Source organism: Pseudophryne corroboree, chromosome 4 (assembly GCF_028390025.1).
Source record: "Pseudophryne corroboree isolate aPseCor3 chromosome 4, aPseCor3.hap2, whole genome shotgun sequence".
NCBI lineage: Eukaryota > Metazoa > Chordata > Amphibia > Anura > Myobatrachidae > Pseudophryne > Pseudophryne corroboree.
Window position 1 is genome coordinate 381,682,435 of NC_086447.1, and position 21,776 is coordinate 381,704,210.

Below are 21,776 nucleotides of genomic sequence, written 5' to 3' on the forward strand. Positions count from 1 at the left end.
TTACTGTTACCAGAGATTATAACCTAGTTTCTGTGGCCACTGGAATTATACACCTTATGAACATATTTTATCTTCAATACAGGCAGGAATGACTCTGCTTATAACCCACTATGTATTGATGTAGTCTATTGTAATGGTGGTCACAATAGGGGCACAGCACACATGAAAATGACTGCAGAGAGTACTTAACCAGGGTGCTGGGTTTATTGTTAAACCACAGTACCAGGATATGCAGGAGATAACAGCAGTAACCAGGGGTAATGCAGCAGTGGTATCCAACAGTGGTAAAGGCAGGTATTAGGTGTCTCACCCCAGGAGCTGAGTACTGTGTATCTGCACAGCACTGTATCACTCTATATGCAAAGATTGTTACAGACTGCTCTTATGCAGTGGTACATTAGGTCCATTGCGCTTTACAGATGGAAACAACAGTAATAAAACAAAACGGTTTTGGTATGAATGGTTGACATTCATTAGGTCGACCTAGACATGGCTTACATGGACTAATAGTCGACACATTAAAATGGTTGATGCGGGACAGGTCGACACATGAAAAGGTCGACATGGATTTTTTAACTGTTTTTGGTGTCATTTTTTTCCGTAACGTGACCAGGAACCCCAATTAGTGTACCATGTCCCCTTGCATGGCTCGCTTTACTCATCATGCTGCGGGCAAGGTGCCTCGCTGCCCTTGGCACAGGTTACCATTCCCAATCGTAGTCCACATGGATGGTAAATTATGAAAAAGTAAAAAATCTATATATATTTTTTAAAAGCCATGTCGACCTTTTCATGTGTCGACCTTTCCCGTGTTGACCATTTTCATGTGTCGACCATATGTCCATGTTGACCATGTCTATGTCAACCAATAGTGGTCAATCTAATGACTGTCGACCTTAACATGGTCAACCATCCAAACGGATACCAAACAAAACTGGTTAATAACAGTCATAGATTTAGGAAGGCCTTGCTCGCAAACTTATGTTATGCACCCTGTATCTTTTCACTTTCAATTCTGTTTTAACTTTTATGACTGTGTTCAGTGGAAAAACACACATAAGAGAAAGAGATTTTCTGACTTTATACTTTCATTAATGTTAACATTTTGTCTAATTTTGAAAACATATTCCAGTGCTTTTTTAAGCACTAGGCTCAGAATATTTATCCTACCCTTTATAACCACAACAAAAATTACTTTTATATTTATGAGTTATATAACAAATAATAATAATAATAATAATAATAATAATAATAATATAATACACATGTATAGATTTATAGTGACTGACAGAGTGATAAAGAAAAGCTGTATATAACTAAATTTACCAGTGTAATATGACAACAGTGAATCATTGTCCAACAATACATTTACCTTCACAAGTAGGTAATGAGCCTTCAAACTGAAGCTGGGTAATCAGTTTGCAGGTTAATATGTCATTTCCTTTTAATGTAAACCCTGGATGACACTTGTATTTGACAAAATCCCCTAAAATAGAATTATAAATAAGGATTATTTCCTTATCAGGATATACACAAAACAACAAAATTGTGTACAGCATACAGTATGTAACCTAAGGTATTCAGAAAAAAACAGTTACAGTGTCATACATTGAGAGTGTCTAAGCTTAATTAACTTAAACAGTTAAATGGAGAATACTGTATTATCAAGAATCATCAAGAAAACAGATTCATAGAAAAGGTGAACATTATTGGTTTGCACATCTGCTACGATTCCTAGCTGCCACAAACACAATATGAATGATGTTTACAATGTTTCCTTAAGGAGGAAAAAACGCATTGATTGCATATTTATGTTTTATTATAGTAACTTTTTTGTATAATCAATGTTTAATAACATTCAAAATGTACATAAGCAATGAAAAAATATACAGTAGTAAACATTTTATTTCTTAACGGACAGTTCACATTGATGCTAAAATCTAAAGTGAGTGCTGCTGATATATAATCACACAAGTAAGTGCAATGTTATATGAAAATTTTATTATCATATACAATTAGAAGAGGCAAATCCAGGATTCATGGGGTGTATTGTGAGGGTGTCTGTATGTATGTATATATATACATCCATGTAAGAAGGCACTCAGGAGACATCAATAGTAGCAAGGAATCAAAGTGTATTCACGGTCGAGTACTTTCGGGGACAGCACCCCGTCCTCAGGACCACACCAATACAGCACAAATAATACCATATATATATATATAGAAAAACAAGATAAGCAGGCGGCACTCGTCAGGCTGAATAAATGAGGGGATGCCTTTAACAAACAGTGGTTGTCATAATAATATAATCAAGTATTGATTGCTTAACTATCAGCGGGTTGTATATTTATCATTACTATTTACTATTTAATATTTAATATTCAATATTTATGACTTACTCTTTGTTGTTTTTCCCAGCTCTCGTTTTATGTGTTTATGTGTTTTTAATTTTTAATTCATGGATAGTACACTGTCTGTTATGCACTTATTAACTTTACATTCACATGTTTTGTTATATCACAGGTTGCCGGGGACGCGATTAGCTTACGCTCCGGTTGCCATGGAGCTCCCCTGCGACGCGGCGCATCTGTGACGTCGCGGCAGTGAGACGCGGAAGTGCCTCGTAGCGGTCGACGGGCGGGTGCGCCGTGGAGCAGGTGAGTACGATTAGGTTTGTTAATTTGGGGGGTTTTCCATGTCTTATAAGCCATTTGTACACTTGTTATTTGTTTGTCTGGCCCTGAGGACGGAGAAGTTATCTCCGAAACATGTCGGCCTTTAGCCAATAAAGTCATCACGTTTATTCAGCCTGACGAGTGCCGCCTGCTTATCTTGTTTTTCTATCTGATGGGATTCATTTCCTCATGAGGAAGGCACCGCAGCAAGTTGTCATCTTATATGAGAGTGCCGGACACCACACTGGACACTATATATATATATATATATATGTATACAAACACAATGTATACTATATATGTATATATATACATACACTGTATACAGTATATCTTTATCCTGCACTACATATGTGTAAACCACTTTCAGAAGTTACAGCAATCTTCCGCTGTGTTGGCTGATCCACATGATGTACTTTTATTAGCAAGGAATACAAACAAGCATGGAAAAAAAGAGGGGTCTCAGATAGGTACAGTATAAATGAACTTACTGTATCAAATTAGAATTGTCCACAAATGACTTGATTAGGACCAAATATACTTAGTGGTACTGAAAATCATATACAGGTTGAGTATCCCTTATCCAAAATTCAAAATCCCAAATTTTTGGGTCCCCTACTGAGATAATGACATATATATATATATTATATATTACATATATATATATGTGCATTATCTCAGTAGGGGAACCAAAAATGTGTGATTTAGAATTTTGGATAAGGGATACTAAACCTGTATCCTCATAAGTTACACGGAGGCAGTTTATTGGAATGCAGAGATGGCATACTATAAATTGAAATAAGGTGAAAAGTTCCTTCACTGAAGATCAAGTGTGTATAGGACTGGTATTCAACCTCATAAACTCTCCATGGGAAGATGATTTTAATTGGGATTCTCTAAGTAGACTCTCATACAGGAATGGCAAAAAACATATATATATATATATATACTTACATTTATTTTTTAAAAACTGTGATAAAATTATTCAAATTTCAGCTTACACAGATTTCTTATAAGGATATGGTTTAACCTTACTGGGGATAGGATGCATCAACACTTGTCTCACCCTGACTAGAGTGTGGCTTCTGTCCCACAGTACCAGAAACCAGAAAAAACTGCCCCTTCACCCAATGCATTTTGTCTTACAAAGATTTCTTCAGGGGTGGATCAATTACAAAATGTATAAACACAACATCAATTATTAAAGAGAATGGAGGACCTGCACAAAGTCTTAATGATAGTGGTCCTTCTCAAGGGTAATATTTCTACAACAGCAATGTGTAGTCTCCCAGTGTGTCAGCAGAATCTTCAGTGAAGGAACTTTTCACCTTATATATATAAAACAGCGCTGTTTTTAGATGATATAGGGGACATTTACTAAACAGTGATAAAAGCGGAAAAGTGAGTCAGTGGAGAAGTGCCTATGGCAACCAATCAGCACTGAAGTAACATCTAGAATTTGCATACTATAAAATTAAACTGCTGATTGGTTGATGGAGCAACTTCTCCACTGGCTCACTTCTCCGCTCTTATCACTGCTTAGTAAATGTCCCCCAAAATCCCCAGTATGAACTGTAAAATGCACCCCCTAACATATTTTAAAAATGTAGCATGCCAAGAAAAACTTGGGCATGGTCTTACAGCAAGGGGTGTGGCCTCACAGGAAATGACTAACTTACACCCCATGACAAAGATGCATATTGGTCGCAATTGCCTGTTACCTTCCCCAAACTGCCATCAGAACTTGCTCTATATGTTTATGTATTCATGTACATGTACAATGCAGAGTGTGCAAAATAAATTTATAGAAGATCACAGTAGGGAGCAATGAGGAAAACAGAGTTGACTGGCACTGGTACAATAAAGTCTACCCAGTCCTTGGCATCTCTCCTCCAGACACATGAGGGCAGTTGCTTCTGCACAATGATAGGGACAAACATCACCATACCCCGCTGAAGGCAGGTGTGGGAAGGCACCATTAGCCATGTATTAACCTGGGACATGTGCACTGCCCAGATCTAAAGCCACTTACCTAGTGGAGGCAAATCAAGGGAAGTATATACCGCTTGGTGTGCAGATAGTTAGAGAGTGAAGTGTGGCCATGGGGAGAGAGAGAGAGAGACTCAAACTTGCTGCTGGCTGCTAATAATTTCCAATCTCTGCAGCTGAGAAGCACCTTTAATGTCACTTTCTGCATCCCACACACTCAGGCTGTGCTGTGCCTGGCTTGTGCAAGAGCTGGTTGCCCTTAGACCGGGTCTAGGCTGGGAGTTGGCTGCACAGATAATTCAAGAATAAATTCCTGCAGTTGTCCCATTGTCACCTGACCTCTGAACACAGCACAGTCTCCTCCTGCATGGCTGAACAATCCTTGAAAGCTTCTACTACTAGAACTGACAACACTGCACAGATAAGTGGAAGGAGAGGGGCAGAACTTAACCTTTTTCAGTACAAAATGCATTGCTGCCACAGATAATCAAGGAGTCAGGCAGAGGAGCATAACTCCAATTGCACCCCCCTTGGATCCATCACTGCCCTGTACAGATACTTTCTTATAAGGCCAAGCTCAACCTTTCTCCAAGCTGCCGGGTCCTAGTTCCCAGGGACTGTATTGCTACATGGCACCCCATGAAATTGCATGGCTTGCCCAGCCCTAGAAATTGCTATATATATATATATATATATATATATATATAATATATATATATATACAGTTGTGCTCATAAGTTTACATACCCTAGCAGAATTTGTGATTTTCTGGCCATTTGTCAGAGAATATAAATGATAACTCACAAACTTTTCTTTCACTCATGGTTAGTGGTTGGGTGAAACCATTTATTGTCAAACAACTGTGTTTACTCTTTTTAAATCATAATGACAACAGAAACTACCAAATGACCCTGATCAAAAGTTTACATACCCCAGTTTTTAATACCGTGCATTGCCCCCTTTAACATCAATGACAGCTTGAAGTCTTTTGTGGTAGTTGTGGATAAGGCTCTTTATTTTCTCAGATGATAAAGCTGCCCATTCTTCTTGGCAAAAAGCCTCCAGTTCCTGTAAATTCTTGGGCTGTCTTGCATGAACTGCACGTTTGAGATCTCCCAAGAGTGGCTTAATGATATTGAAGTCAGAAGACTGAGATGGCCACTCCTGAACCTTCACTTTATTCTGCTGTAGCCAATGACAGGTCGACTTGGCCTTGTGTTTTGGATCATTGTCATGTTGGAACGTCCAAGTACGTCCCATGCGCAGCTTCCGGGCTGATGAGTGCAAATTTTTTCTCCAGTATTTTCTGATAACATGCTGCATTCATCTTGCCATCAATTTTGACCAAGTTTCCGGTGCCTTTGTAGCTCACACATCCCCAAAACATCAATGATTCACCTCCGTGTTTCACAGTAAGAATGGTGTACCTTTCATCGTAGGCCTTGTTGACTTCTCTCCAAATGTAACGTTTATGGTTGTGGCCAAAAAGTTAAATTTTGGTCTCATCACTCCAAATGACTTTGTTCGAGAAGTTTTGAGGCTTGTCTCAGTGCTGTTTGGAGTATTGTAAGCGGGATGCTTTGTGGAATTTGCGTAGTAATGGCTTTCTTCTGGCGACTCGACCATGCAGCCCATTTTTCTTCAAATGCCTCCTTATTGTGCATCTTGAAACAACCACACCACTTTTTTTTCAGAGAGTCCTGTATTTCAGCTGAAGTTATTTGTGGATTTTTCTTTGCATCCCGAACAACATTCCTGGCAGTTGTGGCTGAAATTTTTGTTGGTCTACCTGACCGTGATTTGGTTTCCACAGAATCCCTCATTTTCTACTTCTTTATTAGAGTTTGAACACTGCTGATTGGCATTCTCAATTGCTTGGATTTCTTTTTATATCCCTTTCCTGTTTTACACAGTTCAATTACCTTTTCCCGCAGATCCTTTGACAATTCTTTTGCTTTCCCCATGACTCAGAATCCAGACACGTCAGTGCAGCACTGGATGAAAGATGCAAGGGTCTTTCAGGAGTCCAGAAACTCACTGACCTTTTATACACACACTGATTACAAGCAAACAGATCACAGGTGAGGATGGTTACCTTTAGTAGCCATTCAAACCCGTTTGTGTCAACTTGTGTGCATGTTATCAGGCCAAAATCTCCAGGGTATGTAAACTCTTGATAAGGGTCATTTGTGTAGTTTCTGTTGTCATTATGATTTAAAAAGAGTAAACACAGTTGTTTGACAATAAATGGCTTCACCCAACCACTAACCATGAGTGAAAGAAAAGTGTGTGAGTTATCATTCATATTCTCTGACAAATAGCCAGAAAATTACAAATTCTGCTAGGGTATGTAAACTTATGAGCACAACTGTATATATATATATATATATATATATATATACACATACACTATATATATATATATATATATATATATATAACATAATGCTGCAAAGTGGTGGGGATATGATATTGGGATCCTTCTGGAAAACCCCTGTGTGCGCTACTGTTTAGACTTGCCTGGAGCTGTCCCCTGAAATATGTAGCACTAATGTAGAGCTACCCCAAGTATCCAATGCCCAGGACAGAATCCCAGCAGCCGCTGAGTTGTATTTCCTAGTGCTGGTGGCCTTGCTCCCTAGGCATGACATCATGTTGTTGCAGGCTTAGGGGGCTGTGCCGGGACAGGTCTCACTGCATCCCTGTAATGTAGGAATACTGAAGGACTGATTCTTAGTTTGAAGGATCTATGTACTTGGACACAAATGGTGAGACAGTGCATACAGGGCATGTGTAGCTGTGAATTTACCCATTTTTGTGTACTGTATTTCCATCCTATTTCAAGTCAAAGAGGAACTTGGCCAGATGTTTTGTGTGAAATTGGGCATTTCTGAGTGGAAGCCTGTTTGTGATAGAGCTTTTGCACTGAGCATTAGTCTGGTGCAAGGGCAGATAAAGATAATAAGGACAATTGTGGCGGTTGGTGTAAAAACAGTGGACACTATAGATTTCCACTTGCAGACACACGGATTATCACATTAGCCATATGGAATTTCACATATAAGAAATAAATGATTGCCAGTCCAAAATATCCTTTTGTACCTTAACCTTATTTTACTACTTTACCCTTTTCAATTGATATTGTTCTAGTATACTTTCAATTGAAGTAATTGGATCCTTCAGAAGAACGCAACAGTAAGAATGTAGTAGTTTTTCTCCTGCATGGTCCATTTTAACAGTATGTTTTCTCATAGGGACTAATGATCTACACTTTGTTAATATTGGTTTTCTGTCCAATATCAAGTATTTGATAAGTGTGGTTTGTACAATGTGTGAAGTGAGGGAAAGTAGAGATTGCTGAGCAGCACAGGGGAGGCAAATAACAAACAGATTATAGCAAAAAAGTAATAAGAAAAGAGGAAAGGTAATTAAGTCATATGACATGCAGTACTGTACCTATTTCAAAATCATCATCATCAGAAATTATATCAGCTTCTGGTACAACAGTTGGAGGCTGGCATTTTTTAAGTGCATATGCTGAAAGACAAAAACAATTATCCCACACATTAGTAGTAGAAATGTAAGGTTTAGTTATGTTTTAAAATATTATAGTAAAAATATGTTAATGATACTACTGACTCTTCTCATAATAATGTATTTTTGTTATTCACAAAGCTTTTTTGATATTAGGATATAAAACACTGTGCAAAAGTATTAGGCAGGTATGGAAAAAATGCTGCAAAGTAAGAATGCTTTCAAAAATGGAAGTGTTAATAGTCTATTTTTATCAGTTAACAAAATGCATAGTGAATAAACAGAAGAAAAATCTAAATCAAATCAATATTTGGTGTCATCACAATTTGCCTTCAGAACAGCATCAAATCTTCTAGGTAGACTTACACTAAATCAGGGATTCTGTAGTGTTATAGGCAGGTATATGATATCATACCAAAAAGGTGATAATAATCATCATTTTCATATGTAGGATGAAACACAGTCATTGACTGAAACAGAAAAAGCTTTGTAGGAGGCTTAAAACTGGATGAGGAAAAGCCAAACTCTGCTACAAAGGTGAGGTTGTAGAAGACAGTTTCATGTCACAGGTCATACACAATGGCAAGACTGAGCACAGCAACAAGATGCAAGGTAGTTATACTGCATCAGCAAGGTCTCTCCCAGGAAAAGATTTCAAAGCAGACTGGGGTTTCAAGATGTGCTGTTCAAGCTCTTTTGAAGAAGCGCAAAGAAACAAGCAATGTTGAGGACCGCAGATGCAGTAGCCAGCCACGAAAACTTAGTGCATCAGGTGAAAGACACATCATGCTTCTCTTCAAAATCTGAAGATGATCTCCGTGACTACATCTGTGCCCCATAGTGATGGGGTGGGTGCTGACGCATCTCGGGCGCACATCAAAGACGTGCACATGCCCCAATTGCATGAATGGGAGTGCTCCATAAACTGCATCGGTGCACCAATCTGGCGCCTAGCCATGACAAGAGTGCACACCTGCAATATAGCCATGCTAGATGAGCATGGCTACATCTGTATTTAGCTGTAACAGGAGGCAGTTTGTTTGAAGAATGCTGGATAGCAGTACAATAATGAGTGTCTGCATGGCAAAGGTTCCTTGCAAGTTTGGGGCTGCCTTTTAGCATATTGATTTGTAGATTTGGCCAGGCAGGTTCTTATCCATCATGGAATACCATCAGGTAGGCATCTGATTGGCTCCTATTTTATTCTGCATCAGCACAATGATTCCAAACATACAGCTAATGTCATTAAGAACTATTTTCAGAACAATGAGTCCTGGAAGTGATGCTATGGCCACCACAGAGCCTTGATCTTAACACCATTGAGTCTGTGTGGATTACATGAAGAGACAGAAGGATTTTAGCAAGCCTACACACACAGAAGATCTGTGGTTAGTTCTCCAAGTTGTTTGGAACAACCTCCCTGCTGAATTCCTGTTATGCACACCAGTGCCTGCAGGAAAGTACTAGTGTCAGAACTGTTATGCACTCCAGTGTCTGCAGGAATGTACTGGTGTTTGAACTGTTATGCAAAACAAATGGACTCACAGACAAACTGGGGAATATGACATAACGTACACAGAAGGTGATAGGGTAACAAAATACACACACAGTGAACAGAGAAGCCCAGAGGCTAAGGAACTGGGTATCTCCCTTGTATTAGAACTGCTCAGATGTAAAAAGCAAGATGTTGTGTTTTAATACGTAGAGAACCCGAAATGCTGTTGCTAAGGGCAACAGCAAAACCCTAAAGGGTTACCAACGGGTGTGGCAGTAAACTCCTTGGTCAGAGATGGAATGATAGACACAAGGAGAGCCTCCACAATCCTGATTCTCACTTGCAGTGCACAGGTTTAAGCTTACTGCCACTAAACTGACCCCTGACACCTAGCACAGTGAGACAGGATTAGACAGGCAAGTGTTAGAATACAGCCGCAAACTTGCTAAGTTCACAGAGTAATAACAGAACCCCAGCAAGCTAAACGACTGACTCCAGTCTTACTGCTAGGTCTGGATTGGCAGAGTGTAATACCAAATCCCCAGGCCTATTTGCAGTAAGCAACAAACAAATACAAAGCTACACAGTACTGGCTAACTTTCATGAACTGACTAACCAACAGAGATTCAGCAGCATCTGCTTACCCTGAAAAGAGGCCTTATAAAGCAGGTGCTGTCCACGCCCCACTCAGACCTCACAGACTGTGAGCACAAAAACCAGCACCGGATCCCCTGCCGTGCACAGAGCCTATAACCACTGCACAGCAAAAGACCCGAACCGGAGTATCAGCTGCGCTCAGGTTACTCCACTAGCACTTGTCTCCCGGTTGCCATGACGACGTGGCAGCACAGGGCAGGAGACCCTAACAGTACCCCCCCTCTGACGAGGGGTCAAAGAACCCCTACCACCGGGTTTATCGGGGAACTGCGAGAAGAAAGAGCGTATCAGTCTGGGGGCATGAAGATCACAACTGCGCACCCACGACCGCTCCTCCGGGCCATACCCCTTCCAGTGCACCAAAAATGACAGCCGACCCCGAACCACCTTGGAGTCAAGAATCCTTTCAACAACAAACTCCCTCTGGCCACGTATCAGAAGAGGGGAAGGTCTTCCACTGGAAGAAGGATTACTAATCGCCCGTTTTAAAAGGGAACAATGAAATGTTTTATTGATACCCAAAGAACGGGGTAGATCTAACTGAAATGCCACCGGATTGATAACCCTGGTGATCTTATAAGGGCCGATGAACCGGGGCCCTAACTTATGAGATGGCTGTCTCAACTTCAAATTCTTGGTAGACAACCAGACGAAGTCTCCTAATTTGAAGCTGCAGGGTCTTTTCCGCTTATCAAAAACCCTTTTGGTCACTAATGACACAGACACAAGGGCTTTCTTCACTTTCCGCCAAATACCTCTAAGGACCGAAACCACAGAGGAACCACCAGGCGTGGAGTCCAGGGGGTCAAAAGAATTGGCCTTAGGATGATGCCCATACACACAAAGGAAGGGAGAGATCCCTGTAGCAGAGTGAGCCGCGTTGTTATAGGCAAACTCCGCCATGGACAGATGAGCAACCCAGTCAGTCTGACACTTGGAGACATAACACCTGAGGAACTGCTCCAAGGACTGGTTCACCCTTTCAGTCTGCCCATTAGACTGCGGATGGTAGCCTGACGACAAGCTGACAGAAATCTGGAGATCGGAACAAAATGCCCTCCAGAATTTGGCCACAAACTGGGATCCGCGGTCAGAGACCACATCAAGTGGCAACCCGTGGAGACGCACAACATGCAGCATAAATAATTCAGACAGGCGTCTGGCTGATGGCAGCCCAACCAGTGGAACGAAGTGCGCCATCTTCGAAAACCTGTCAACGACAACCCAGATGGCTGTCATCCCCGAGGATTTGGGCAAGTCCACCACAAAATCCATTGAAATGTGGGTCCATGGCTTAGATGGGATAGAGAGTGGATGTAATGGGCCAACAGGAACCCCTCTAGGAGTCTTATTTCGGGCACAGATGTCACATGCCCGAACCCACTGATCCACATCCTTAGCCACCGAGGGCCACCACACCGCCCTAGATAGCAACTCCCGAGTTCTGGCAATACCCGGGTGACCTGCCGACTTCTTGGCATGGAATTCCAGGAACACTCGCTGTCTTAACCTAGGAGGCACAAACAAAAGACCTACCGGAAGGTCTGGAGGAGCCTGCTCCTGTGCTCTAAGGACTAATGATAAGAGGTCCTGGGTAATGCCCACTTTAATACATGATGGGGAAACAATGGGCAACGGCTCCTCAGTGGTCTCCTGGATTGGAGCAAAACTCCGCGAGAGCGCATCAGCCTTGATGTTTTTTGACCCAGGGCGATATGTTATCAAAAAATTAAAGCGAGCAAAAAACAAAGCCCATCGTGCCTGCCTGGCATTGAGACGCTTCGCTGACTCTAAATATGCCAGATTCTTATGGTCAGTGAGAATTGAGACCACAAACTTAGCCCCCTCAAGCCAGTGTCTCCACTCCTCGAGTGCATCCTTAATAGCCAACAATTCCCGGTTACCCACGTCATAATTCATCTCGGCAGGCGAAAATTTACGGGAAAAGTAAGCACAGGGATGAAGGCGATTATCAGACACTCCCATCTGAGAAAGCACTGCCCCAATACCCATCTCAGAGGCATCCACCTCCACCACAAAAGGACGCTCTGGATCTGGGTGTCGCAGCACCTTGGCCGAAACAAATGCCCTTTTGAGACGGGCAAAAGCCGCTTTAGCCTCACAAGACCAGTGAGCAACATCCGCCCCTTTCTTAGTGAGTGCCACCAAGGGCGCCACTATAGACGAAAATCCAGCGATAAATCGTCTATAAAAATTTGCAAAGCCCAGGAAACGCTGAAGCGCCTTCAAACTAGTGGGCTGCACCCAATCCAGGACTGCCTGTACCTTGGAACCCTCCATTTGGAAACCTTCTGGGGAGATAATATATCCTAGAAATGCGATTTGCTGAACTTCAAATTCGCACTTCTCCAGCTTCGCCCCAAGCCGGTGGTCTCTGAGTTTCTGGAGGACTAAGCGTACATGCTTCCGATGTTCCTCCAGGGAATGGGAGAAGATTAGGATGTCATCTAAGTATACAACTAAGAATCTATCCAAATATTCCCTGAGCACATCATTCATGAAATCCTGGAAGACTGCCGGGGCATTACAGAGCCCAAAAGGCATCACCAAATATTCATAATGCCCTGAGTGGGTATTAAAGGCAGTCTTCCATTCATCCCCCTCTCTTATTCGGATTAGATTGTACGCACCGCGTAGGTCAATCTTAGAAAAAGTGGTGGCAGTACGAAGCTGGTCAAACAAGACCGAAATTAGAGGCAGTGGGTATGAGTTTTTAATCGTGATACGGTTCAATTCCCTGAAGTCGATGCAGGGTCGCAACGAACCGTCCTTTTTACCCACGAAGAAGAACCCCGACCCAACTGGAGACTGTGAAGGTCTGATAAATCCCTTAGCCAAGTTCTCCTGAATGTACTCTGCCATAGCCTGAGTCTCAGGACGTGACAGGGAGTACAACCTGCTCTTGGGAAGCTTAGCATTTGGCAACAAATCAATGGCACAGTCATAGGGGCGATGGGGAGGTAGTACCTCTGCTACTTTTTTGGAGAACACGTCCGCAAAATCTGCATAACACCCTGGCAATCCTGGCAAACTTAGCTGCGAGAGCCTGACTGGAAGGCTCAAGCAACTCCTGAAACAATCAGTACCCCAACTAAGAATCTCCCCAGAGACCCAGTCAAATTGAGGATTGTGGGCCCTTAACCAGGGTAACCCCAACACCAATGGGGCAAAAGTACAGACAGTCACATAAAAGGACAATTTTTCAGAGTGTGTGGCTCCAATAAACAAAGAAATCTGGCTAGTGCAAGAGGTAATTTTACCTTGGGATAATGGTTCCCCGTTTAACCCACAAATCTCAATTTCCGATGCCAAGGGTACTAAGGGAACAGAGTGTTTTAGGGCGAATTGGCGGTCCATAAAAACCCCGTCGGCCCCACTGTCCACAAAGGCCTCAGTCTTGACAGTTTGACCGAGGATCTTCAAGGTCACCGGAATGATAAAAGTCTTCTTGGGAAATTCTGACTTCTGGCCTGACAGGATATTTCCCATCACCCTCAGGCCCTGAAGTTTTCCGGCTTTTCTGGGCATGATACTACCACATGACCTTTATTCCCACAGTACAAACACAACCCCTGCTGTCTCCTCCGCGTCTTCTCACGCGAGGAGAGGCGGGTAGCCCCAATCTGCATAGGCTCCTCAGAAAATTCCTCAGAGTCTGAGGTTCCCTTGGGAAGGAAGGAAATCTCAGTCTCCCTTTCAAGCCTACGCTCTCTCAGCCGTCTATCCACCCGGATGGATAACTGCATGAGCTGATCCAAGCTATCAGGCAAGGGATATTGTACCAGTTGGTCCTTTATCTGGTTAGAAAGACCTCTTCGGTACTGGTGTCTCAGGGCTGGGTCATTCCACTGGGTATCATGGGCCAACCTCCGAAACTCCGTACAGTAAACCTCAACTGGCCTTCGCCCTTGCTTAAGGATCGAAATCTGAGCCTCGGCTGAGGCCGTCTTGTCAGGGTCATCATACAACATGCCCAGTGCCGTAAAAAAAGCATCAACACTTTTAAGCGACGGACAGTCAGGCTGCAACCCATATGCCCAGACCTGTGGGTCTCCTTGTAGCAAGGAAATCACTATGCCCACCCGCTGAATCTCCGACCCAGAAGACTGAGGCCTAAGCCGGAAGTATAGCTTGCAGCTCTCCTTGAAACAAAAGAACTGCGAGCGATCTCCAGAAAAACGATCCGGGAGATTTACTTTCGGCTCCTTAACCCCTGCAGGTGCTGCTGCTGCGGGAGCTCCGCCAGCAGCCTGGGAGGTGTGCATTTTAATGGACAAATCATTAAATTGTCGAGTCAGGACCTGCACCTGATCGACCACCTGTTGCAACGTATTTTGAGGGGTATGCTCCATATTCCCACAAAATTTCAACAGGAGTATTAGGCTGCTGAATATGTTATGCACACCAGTGCCTGCAGGAAAGTACTAGTGTCAGAACTGTTATGCACTCCAGTGTCTGCAGGAATGTACTGGTGTTTGAACTGTTATGCAAAACAAATGGACTCACAGACAAACTGGGGAATATGACATAACGTACACAGAAGGTGATAGGGTAACAAAATACACACACAGTGAACAGAGAAGCCCAGAGGCTAAGGAACTGGGTATCTCCCTTGTATTAGAACTGCTCAGATGTAAAAAGCAAGATGTTGTGTTTTAATACGTAGAGAACCCGAAATGCTGTTGCTAAGGGCAACAGCAAAACCCTAAAGGGTTACCAACGGGTGTGGCAGTAAACTCCTTGGTCAGAGATAGAATGATAGACACAAGGAGAGCCTCCACAATCCTGATTCTCACTTGCAGTGCACAGGTTTAAGCTTACTGCCACTAAACTGACCCCTGACACCTAGCACAGTGAGACAGGATTAGACAGGCAAGTGTTAGAATACAGCCGCAAACTTGCTAAGTTCACAGAGTAATAACAGAACCCCAGCAAGCTAAACGACTGACTCCAGTCTTACTGCTAGGTCTGGATTGGCAGAGTGTAATACCAAATCCCCAGGCCTATTTGCAGTAAGCAACAAACAAATACAAAGCTACACAGTACTGGCTAACTTTCATGAACTGACTAACCAACAGAGATTCAGCAGCATCTGCTTACCCTGAAAAGAGGCCTTATAAAGCAGGTGCTGTCCACGCCCCACTCAGACCTCACAGACTGTGAGCACAAAAACCAGCACCGGATCCCCTGCCGTGCACAGAGCCTATAACCACTGCACAGCAAAAGACCCGAACCGGAGTATCAGCTGCGCTCAGGTTACTCCACTAGCACTTGTCTCCCGGTTGCCATGACGACGTGGCAGCACAGGGCAGGAGACCCTAACAATTCCTTCAAAAACTGTTGTAAGTGTACCTAGAAGAATTCATGCTGTTTTGAAGGCAAAGGGTGGTCACATCAAACATTGATTTGATTTAGATTGATTTTCTGTTCATTCACTTTGCATTATGTTAATTGATAAAACAACCTAATAACTCTTCTAGTTTTGAAAGCATTCTTAATTTTTAGCATTTTTTCCATACCTGCCTAAAACTTTTGCACAGTACTGTATACCTTATGCATGGCATACCAGGCTCTGACTATTCACAGCCGATGGTCGCTTCATTAATTCCTTTAGGAATGTCATGCAGCAAGCCATGTTGCAGCATGTAACATCGCAGAAAAGATAAGCATGGCTATATATATATATATAGCAAATCTGTAAAGTACTCACGCTTCACTTTTTCCACATTTTGTTATGTTACAGCCTTATTCCAGAATGGAATACATTCATTTTTTCCTTCAAAATTCTACACACAATACCCCATAATGACAATGTAAAAAAAGTTTTTGGGAGATTTTTTCAAATTTATTAAAAATAAAAACTAAGAAATCACATGTACAGTACATACTGTAAGTATTCACAGCCTTTGCACCTTTGGCAGCAATTACAACCTCAAGTCTTTTTGAATATGATGCCACAAGCTTGGCACACGTATCTTTTGCCAGTTTTGCCCATTCCTCTATGCAGCACCTCTCAAGCTCCATCAGGTTGGATGGGAAGTGTCAGTGGACAGCCATTTTCAGATCTCTACAGATATGTTCAATCAGATTCAAGTCTGGGTTCTGGCTGGGCCACTCAAGGACATTCACAAAGTTGTCCTGCTAAAAGATGAACCATCGCCCCAGTCTGAGGTCAAAAACATGCTGGAGCAGGTTTTCATCCAGGATGTCTCTGTACATTGCTGCATTCAACTTTCCCTCTATCCTGACTAGTCACCCAGTTCCTGCCACTGAAAAACATCCCCACAGCATGATGCTGCCACCACCATGCTTCACGTTAGAGATGGTGTTGGCCTGGTGATGAGCAGTGCCTGGTTTCCACCAAACATGATGCCTGGCATTCACGCCAAAGACTTCAATCTTTGTCTCATCAGACCAGAGAATTTTGTTTCTCATGGTTTGAGAGTCCTTCAGTTGCCTTTTGGCAAAGTCCAGGTTGGCTGCCATGTGCTTTTTACTAAGGAGTGGCTGATTGGTGGATTGCTGCAGAGATGGTTGTCCTTCTGGAAGGTTCTCCTCTCTCCACATAGGAATGCTGTAGCCCTGAATGAGTGACCATCAGGTTCTTGGTCACTTCCCTGACTAGGGCCCTTCTCCCCCAATTGCTCAGATTCCATGGCCATCCAGCTCTAGGAAGAGTCCTGTTGGTTCCAAACTTCCATTTATGGATGATGGAGACCAGTGTGCTCATTGCAGATATTTTTCTGTACCCTTCCCCAGATTTGTGTATTTAGACAATTCTGTCTCAGAGGTCTACATACAATTCCTTTCACTTCATGCTTGGTTTGTGCACAGACATGCACTGTCAAGTGTGGAACCTTATATAGACATGTGTGTGCCTTTCCAAATCATGTCCAATCAACAGAAATTACCCCAGGTGGACTACAATTAAACTGTAGGAACATCTCAAGGATGATAAGTGGAAACAGAATGCACCTGAGCTCATTTTTGTGCTTCATGGCAAAGGCTGCGAATACTTATGGTCATGTGATTTAATCATTTTTAACCAATTTTGTGGAGATTTATTCCATGTTATCTAATTTACTTATTGTAATGTAAAGTCTATATACAAGTAATATGATATTGCAACATTGGTATAGCAAACTGACCATGGAAATTAAGTACAAAGAATCCACCAGTTGAAAAGTCACTGTGAAATCTGATAAGTACTTGGTTAGATGAGCTGTAAGCTGTTTCTAGAGCTGTATTTCCACTGAAAACTCCAAGTTGGGGAGAGTTCTGATCAATTCCATCCCTGAAAATGATGAACAACATATTAAAAGTATAAATATTGTTATAAGAATAACAGTAATTACATGTATGTACTCACACATACATCCATACAGTGCACACATATACAGTATTGTACATGTACTGTATTAGTATAAGTATGTGTTGAAATCTAATGATTCTACTTCTAAAGTTATGTAACTTTTGCAAAGTTGCATACAGTTTTAGGCATCTTCTGAACATTTTACACAGAATGAGCATAATAATATACATTGTACCTTGCAACTGCATTCTTCAAAAACCTTCAGCTGTTACTCAATTGGAATACAAAAAAGCACCATGTTGTTACCCAGGAGACCTTTGACAGCATGAAACATTCCTTTTATGTTGTCTTCGTAGTCAGCAATGTCTGAATTTTAACGGAATCCTCATCCTTTTGTGATGTGTACTCAAGTACATCAGAGATTAGCAAGGGGTTGTTTGAAATCATTTAACACATGGCCTTTGCTTTCTTTATCATAAGCCTTTTTTGGCCACCTGAGTCTACTACATAAGTTTAGCACCAAATCCCAAAATTAAAACTGAATGTACAATAGCTCTTACAGTAACAAATGGTTTCAATTAAATTCCTTTATACATTCTCTGAAAATACATGCTATGACTGCAAAGTGGGATTTACAGTAGAGTGTCAGTGGGATCAAGCTAAAGGAAGTACATTTGCTATTATAACAGTTATGATGTACACACTAGTAGATTTGGGTCATTCATTTATGCTTTTAATGACATTTGAAGAAAAAAAAAATCAAAATTTTTCAGATACACCAATAATTTTAAAGTTATTTTAAAACTATACATGATGATTATTATTAAATCCTGAACATTACTATTCTAATCAGTGGCACTTAAAATATCTGTTGTTTTTTTCTTCAGCCTTAGGTGATTTTAACAATTTTTTTTTAACCTGTCTACATTATAGATAAAAAAATGGTCCCTATCTTATATGGGCACTGCCTGGTTCTAAAACTGTGTCCCTGGAAAAACAGTATCTCTATTTTAGGTACAGAACTGCAGAACAGAATTCCTTTTGAGCCTGTGAGACATGATTTTTATCATCTATGTGTCACAACTGAGGGCCTGAGCTGACGGGAGGCAGCCTCAGTTGTAGGGGCTGAGATGTACCGGAACCTGGGAGGTTGTATCAGACCCCTGGACATGTAAGTAACATGAATAATAACTGCCCGAAGGCGTGACCACGACAACTTGGATAAAAGTCAATGATGTTTATTATGACAACTCCGCAACACAGCAGCAGTAAAAGAAAACGTAAAAGTCAGCAAATAATAAATACAGTTCCTGGGTACTACAGGATGGCAGGAGCCACAGGGCACTGGTAGTGTGAGATAGTTCTTATGATCTTCTAGATGGAAAGTCCTTACCAGGCCCGACTGTAGCAATGGAGATAACCCAGGATTGTGCCAGCTGGTGTTCCAGGAAAAGCTGGGTTGCTGAAGATAAAACAGCTGCTGTGGATACTGGCTGGAACCAGACTGTTGTTAGCACGGAGTGGATACTGGCTGGAACCAGTTAAATAATAAATGAACTTGGGAGCGATTAAATATGAACTGAAATGTAGAACTTGAGAGCGGAGAAATAATAATACCGGTGGAGAGTGGTAAAGTGTAGAAAGGACACCGGCCCTTTAAGGGAAGCTGTACTCTGCTGGAAGCTGAGCTGGAAGCAGGTAATGTTGTAGCTGGAAACAGATGAATCCACAATGGATTGGAGAGTCAGGCTACACCGCAGGTGGAATGCTGGTGCGGGTCTCTATGGTGGAAGTCTTGAGACAGGAGCTGGAACCTGGAAGACAATCACAGGAGAGAGACAAACAGGAACTAGGTTTGACAACCAAAGCACTGACGCCTTCCTTGCTCAGGCACAGTGTATTTATACCTGCAGCAAGGAAGGGATTGGCTAGGCAATTATGTAGATTAACAATACTGACAACAGATTGGAGGAAATGATCAGCTGACAGAATCCAAGATAGCTGCGCCCATGCAGACACTTGGAGGGAAGTTTGGTTTGTAATCCATGTGGTAATGAAAACAGTAATGGCGGCGCCGGCCACTGGAGACAGGAGACGCCAGGCTGACAAGTGCACATCCAACCACGCGGACACAGCGGAGGCCGCGGCTGACGTAATCGCCACTCTGACACTCTGCATGCAGAAGCTCAGGGACGGCGGCGGAGGCCGCGGGAGACGCCATGCCGGATGTAATAAGGCGTTACTGTGACAGCGTCTCAGAGAGACAGGAGAGGATGCAGGAATGTGAACATTAGGATAACAGATGGGATCCGGTCCTGGAGCGCTGAGCCAGCCTTAGGAGGCATCTGATGGGTAAGAAATGGCGTCCAGATACCCGGATCGTGACAGCACCCCCCCCTTTAGGAGTGGCCCCAGGACACTTCTTTGGCTTTTGAGGAAACTTGGAATGGAATCTCCGGACCAAGGCAGGAGCATGGACATCAGAAGCATTGGTCCATGAACGTTCCTCAGGGCCGTAACCCTTCCAGTCAATAAGATACTGTAGTTGACCGTAACGGTGACGTGAGTCCAGGATCTTGGCCACTTCATACTCAACGCCTCGTTGAGTTTGGACTTTCGGAGTTGGAGGAAGTGAGGAATGAAACCGATTCAAGATCAGCGGTTTCAACAGGGAAACATGGAATGTCCTGGGTATTTTTAAGAAGGGAGGCAACTGAAGTCTGTAAGCAACAGGATTGATGACTTGTTCAATCTTGAAAGGACCGATATAGCGAGGTGCAAACTTCATACTGGGAACTCTTAACCTCAAATTCTTCGTGGATAACCATACCCGATCACCCACCTTGAGAGCAGGAACTGCTCGACGCTTCTTATCCGCAAACTTCTTGTACCTGAACGATGCCTTGAGCAGAGCTGATCGTACGCTCTTCCAGATATTGGCAAACTGATGCAAGGTGATATCCACTGCGGGAACAGAAGTTGCTGGAAGCGGTTGGAACTCAGGGACTTTAGGGTGGAATCCAAAGTTAGTGAAGAATGGTGTTGAAGCAGATGAAGAATGATACTGGTTGTTATGACAGAACTCGGCCCAGGGAAGTAATTGAACCCAGTCATCTTGAGAGGAGGACACATAGATGCGGAGGAAGGCCTCCAAGTCCTGATTCACCCTCTCGGTTTGACCATTGATCTGAGGATGGTAAGCCGTGGAAAACTTTAGCTTGACTTGAAGGACTTGACATAAACTTCGCCAGAATTTGGCTGTGAATTGAACTCCTCGATCTGAGATAATTTCTTCAGGAAGACCGTGGAGTCGGAAGATCTCTTGTATGAATACTTGAGCCAACTTGGAAGCTGACGGAAGACCGGTGAGAGGAATGAAGTGTGCCATCTTGGTGAACCGGTCAACTACCACCCAGATGGTATTGAACTTGTTGCACATGGGTAAGTCTGTAATGAAATCCATCGACAAGTGAGTCCATGGTCGACGGGGAACGGATAGTGGAACCAGTTGCCCCGCAGGCGACTGGCGGGATACTTTATGTTGGGCACACTTTGGGCAAGATGCAATAAACTCCAAGACGTCCTTTTTCAGAGTTGGCCACCAATAGGACCTAGAGATAAACTCCAGGGTTTTTTGGATACCTGTATGTCCGGCAAAACGGGAAGCATGGGCCCAATGCATGAGCTTCTTCCTTAGCATCGGCTTCACAAAACTTTTCCCTGATGGGGGCGTAGAGTCCATCCCTACCGTGGAGAATGCCAACGGATTTATAATAGGATGCTTGTCTGAAGACTCTGACTCATTTTCTTGCTCCCATGAGCGGGAAAGGGCATCGGCCTTGCGATTCTGAGAGCCCGGACAGAACTGGAGTTTAAAGTCGAACCTGGAAAAGAAAAGTGCCCATCTGGCCTGACGAGGGTTGAGACATTGTGCGCCCTTCAGGTATAAAAGGTTCTTGTGGTCTGTAAGTATGGTGATTGAATGAGAAGCTCCCTCCAACAGATACCTCCACTCTTCTAGAGCGAGCTTGATGGCTAGCAACTCCTGGTCGCCAATGGCATAGTTGCGCTCAGCTGGGGAGAACTTCCGGGA

General features: G+C 42.8%; 1 protein-coding gene across 1 annotated transcript in view; it reads right to left on the minus strand.

Annotated features, from left to right (window-relative positions):
• Positions 1–21,776, minus strand: part of CSMD1 (CUB and Sushi multiple domains 1) — a 2,470,978-nt gene that overhangs the window by 234,776 nt on the left and 2,214,426 nt on the right. Inside the window, 3 exon segments of the mRNA XM_063916678.1 lie at positions 1,373–1,486; positions 8,121–8,201; positions 17,520–17,665. Coding sequence (XP_063772748.1) covers positions 1,373–1,486; positions 8,121–8,201; positions 17,520–17,665 — 341 coding nt within the window.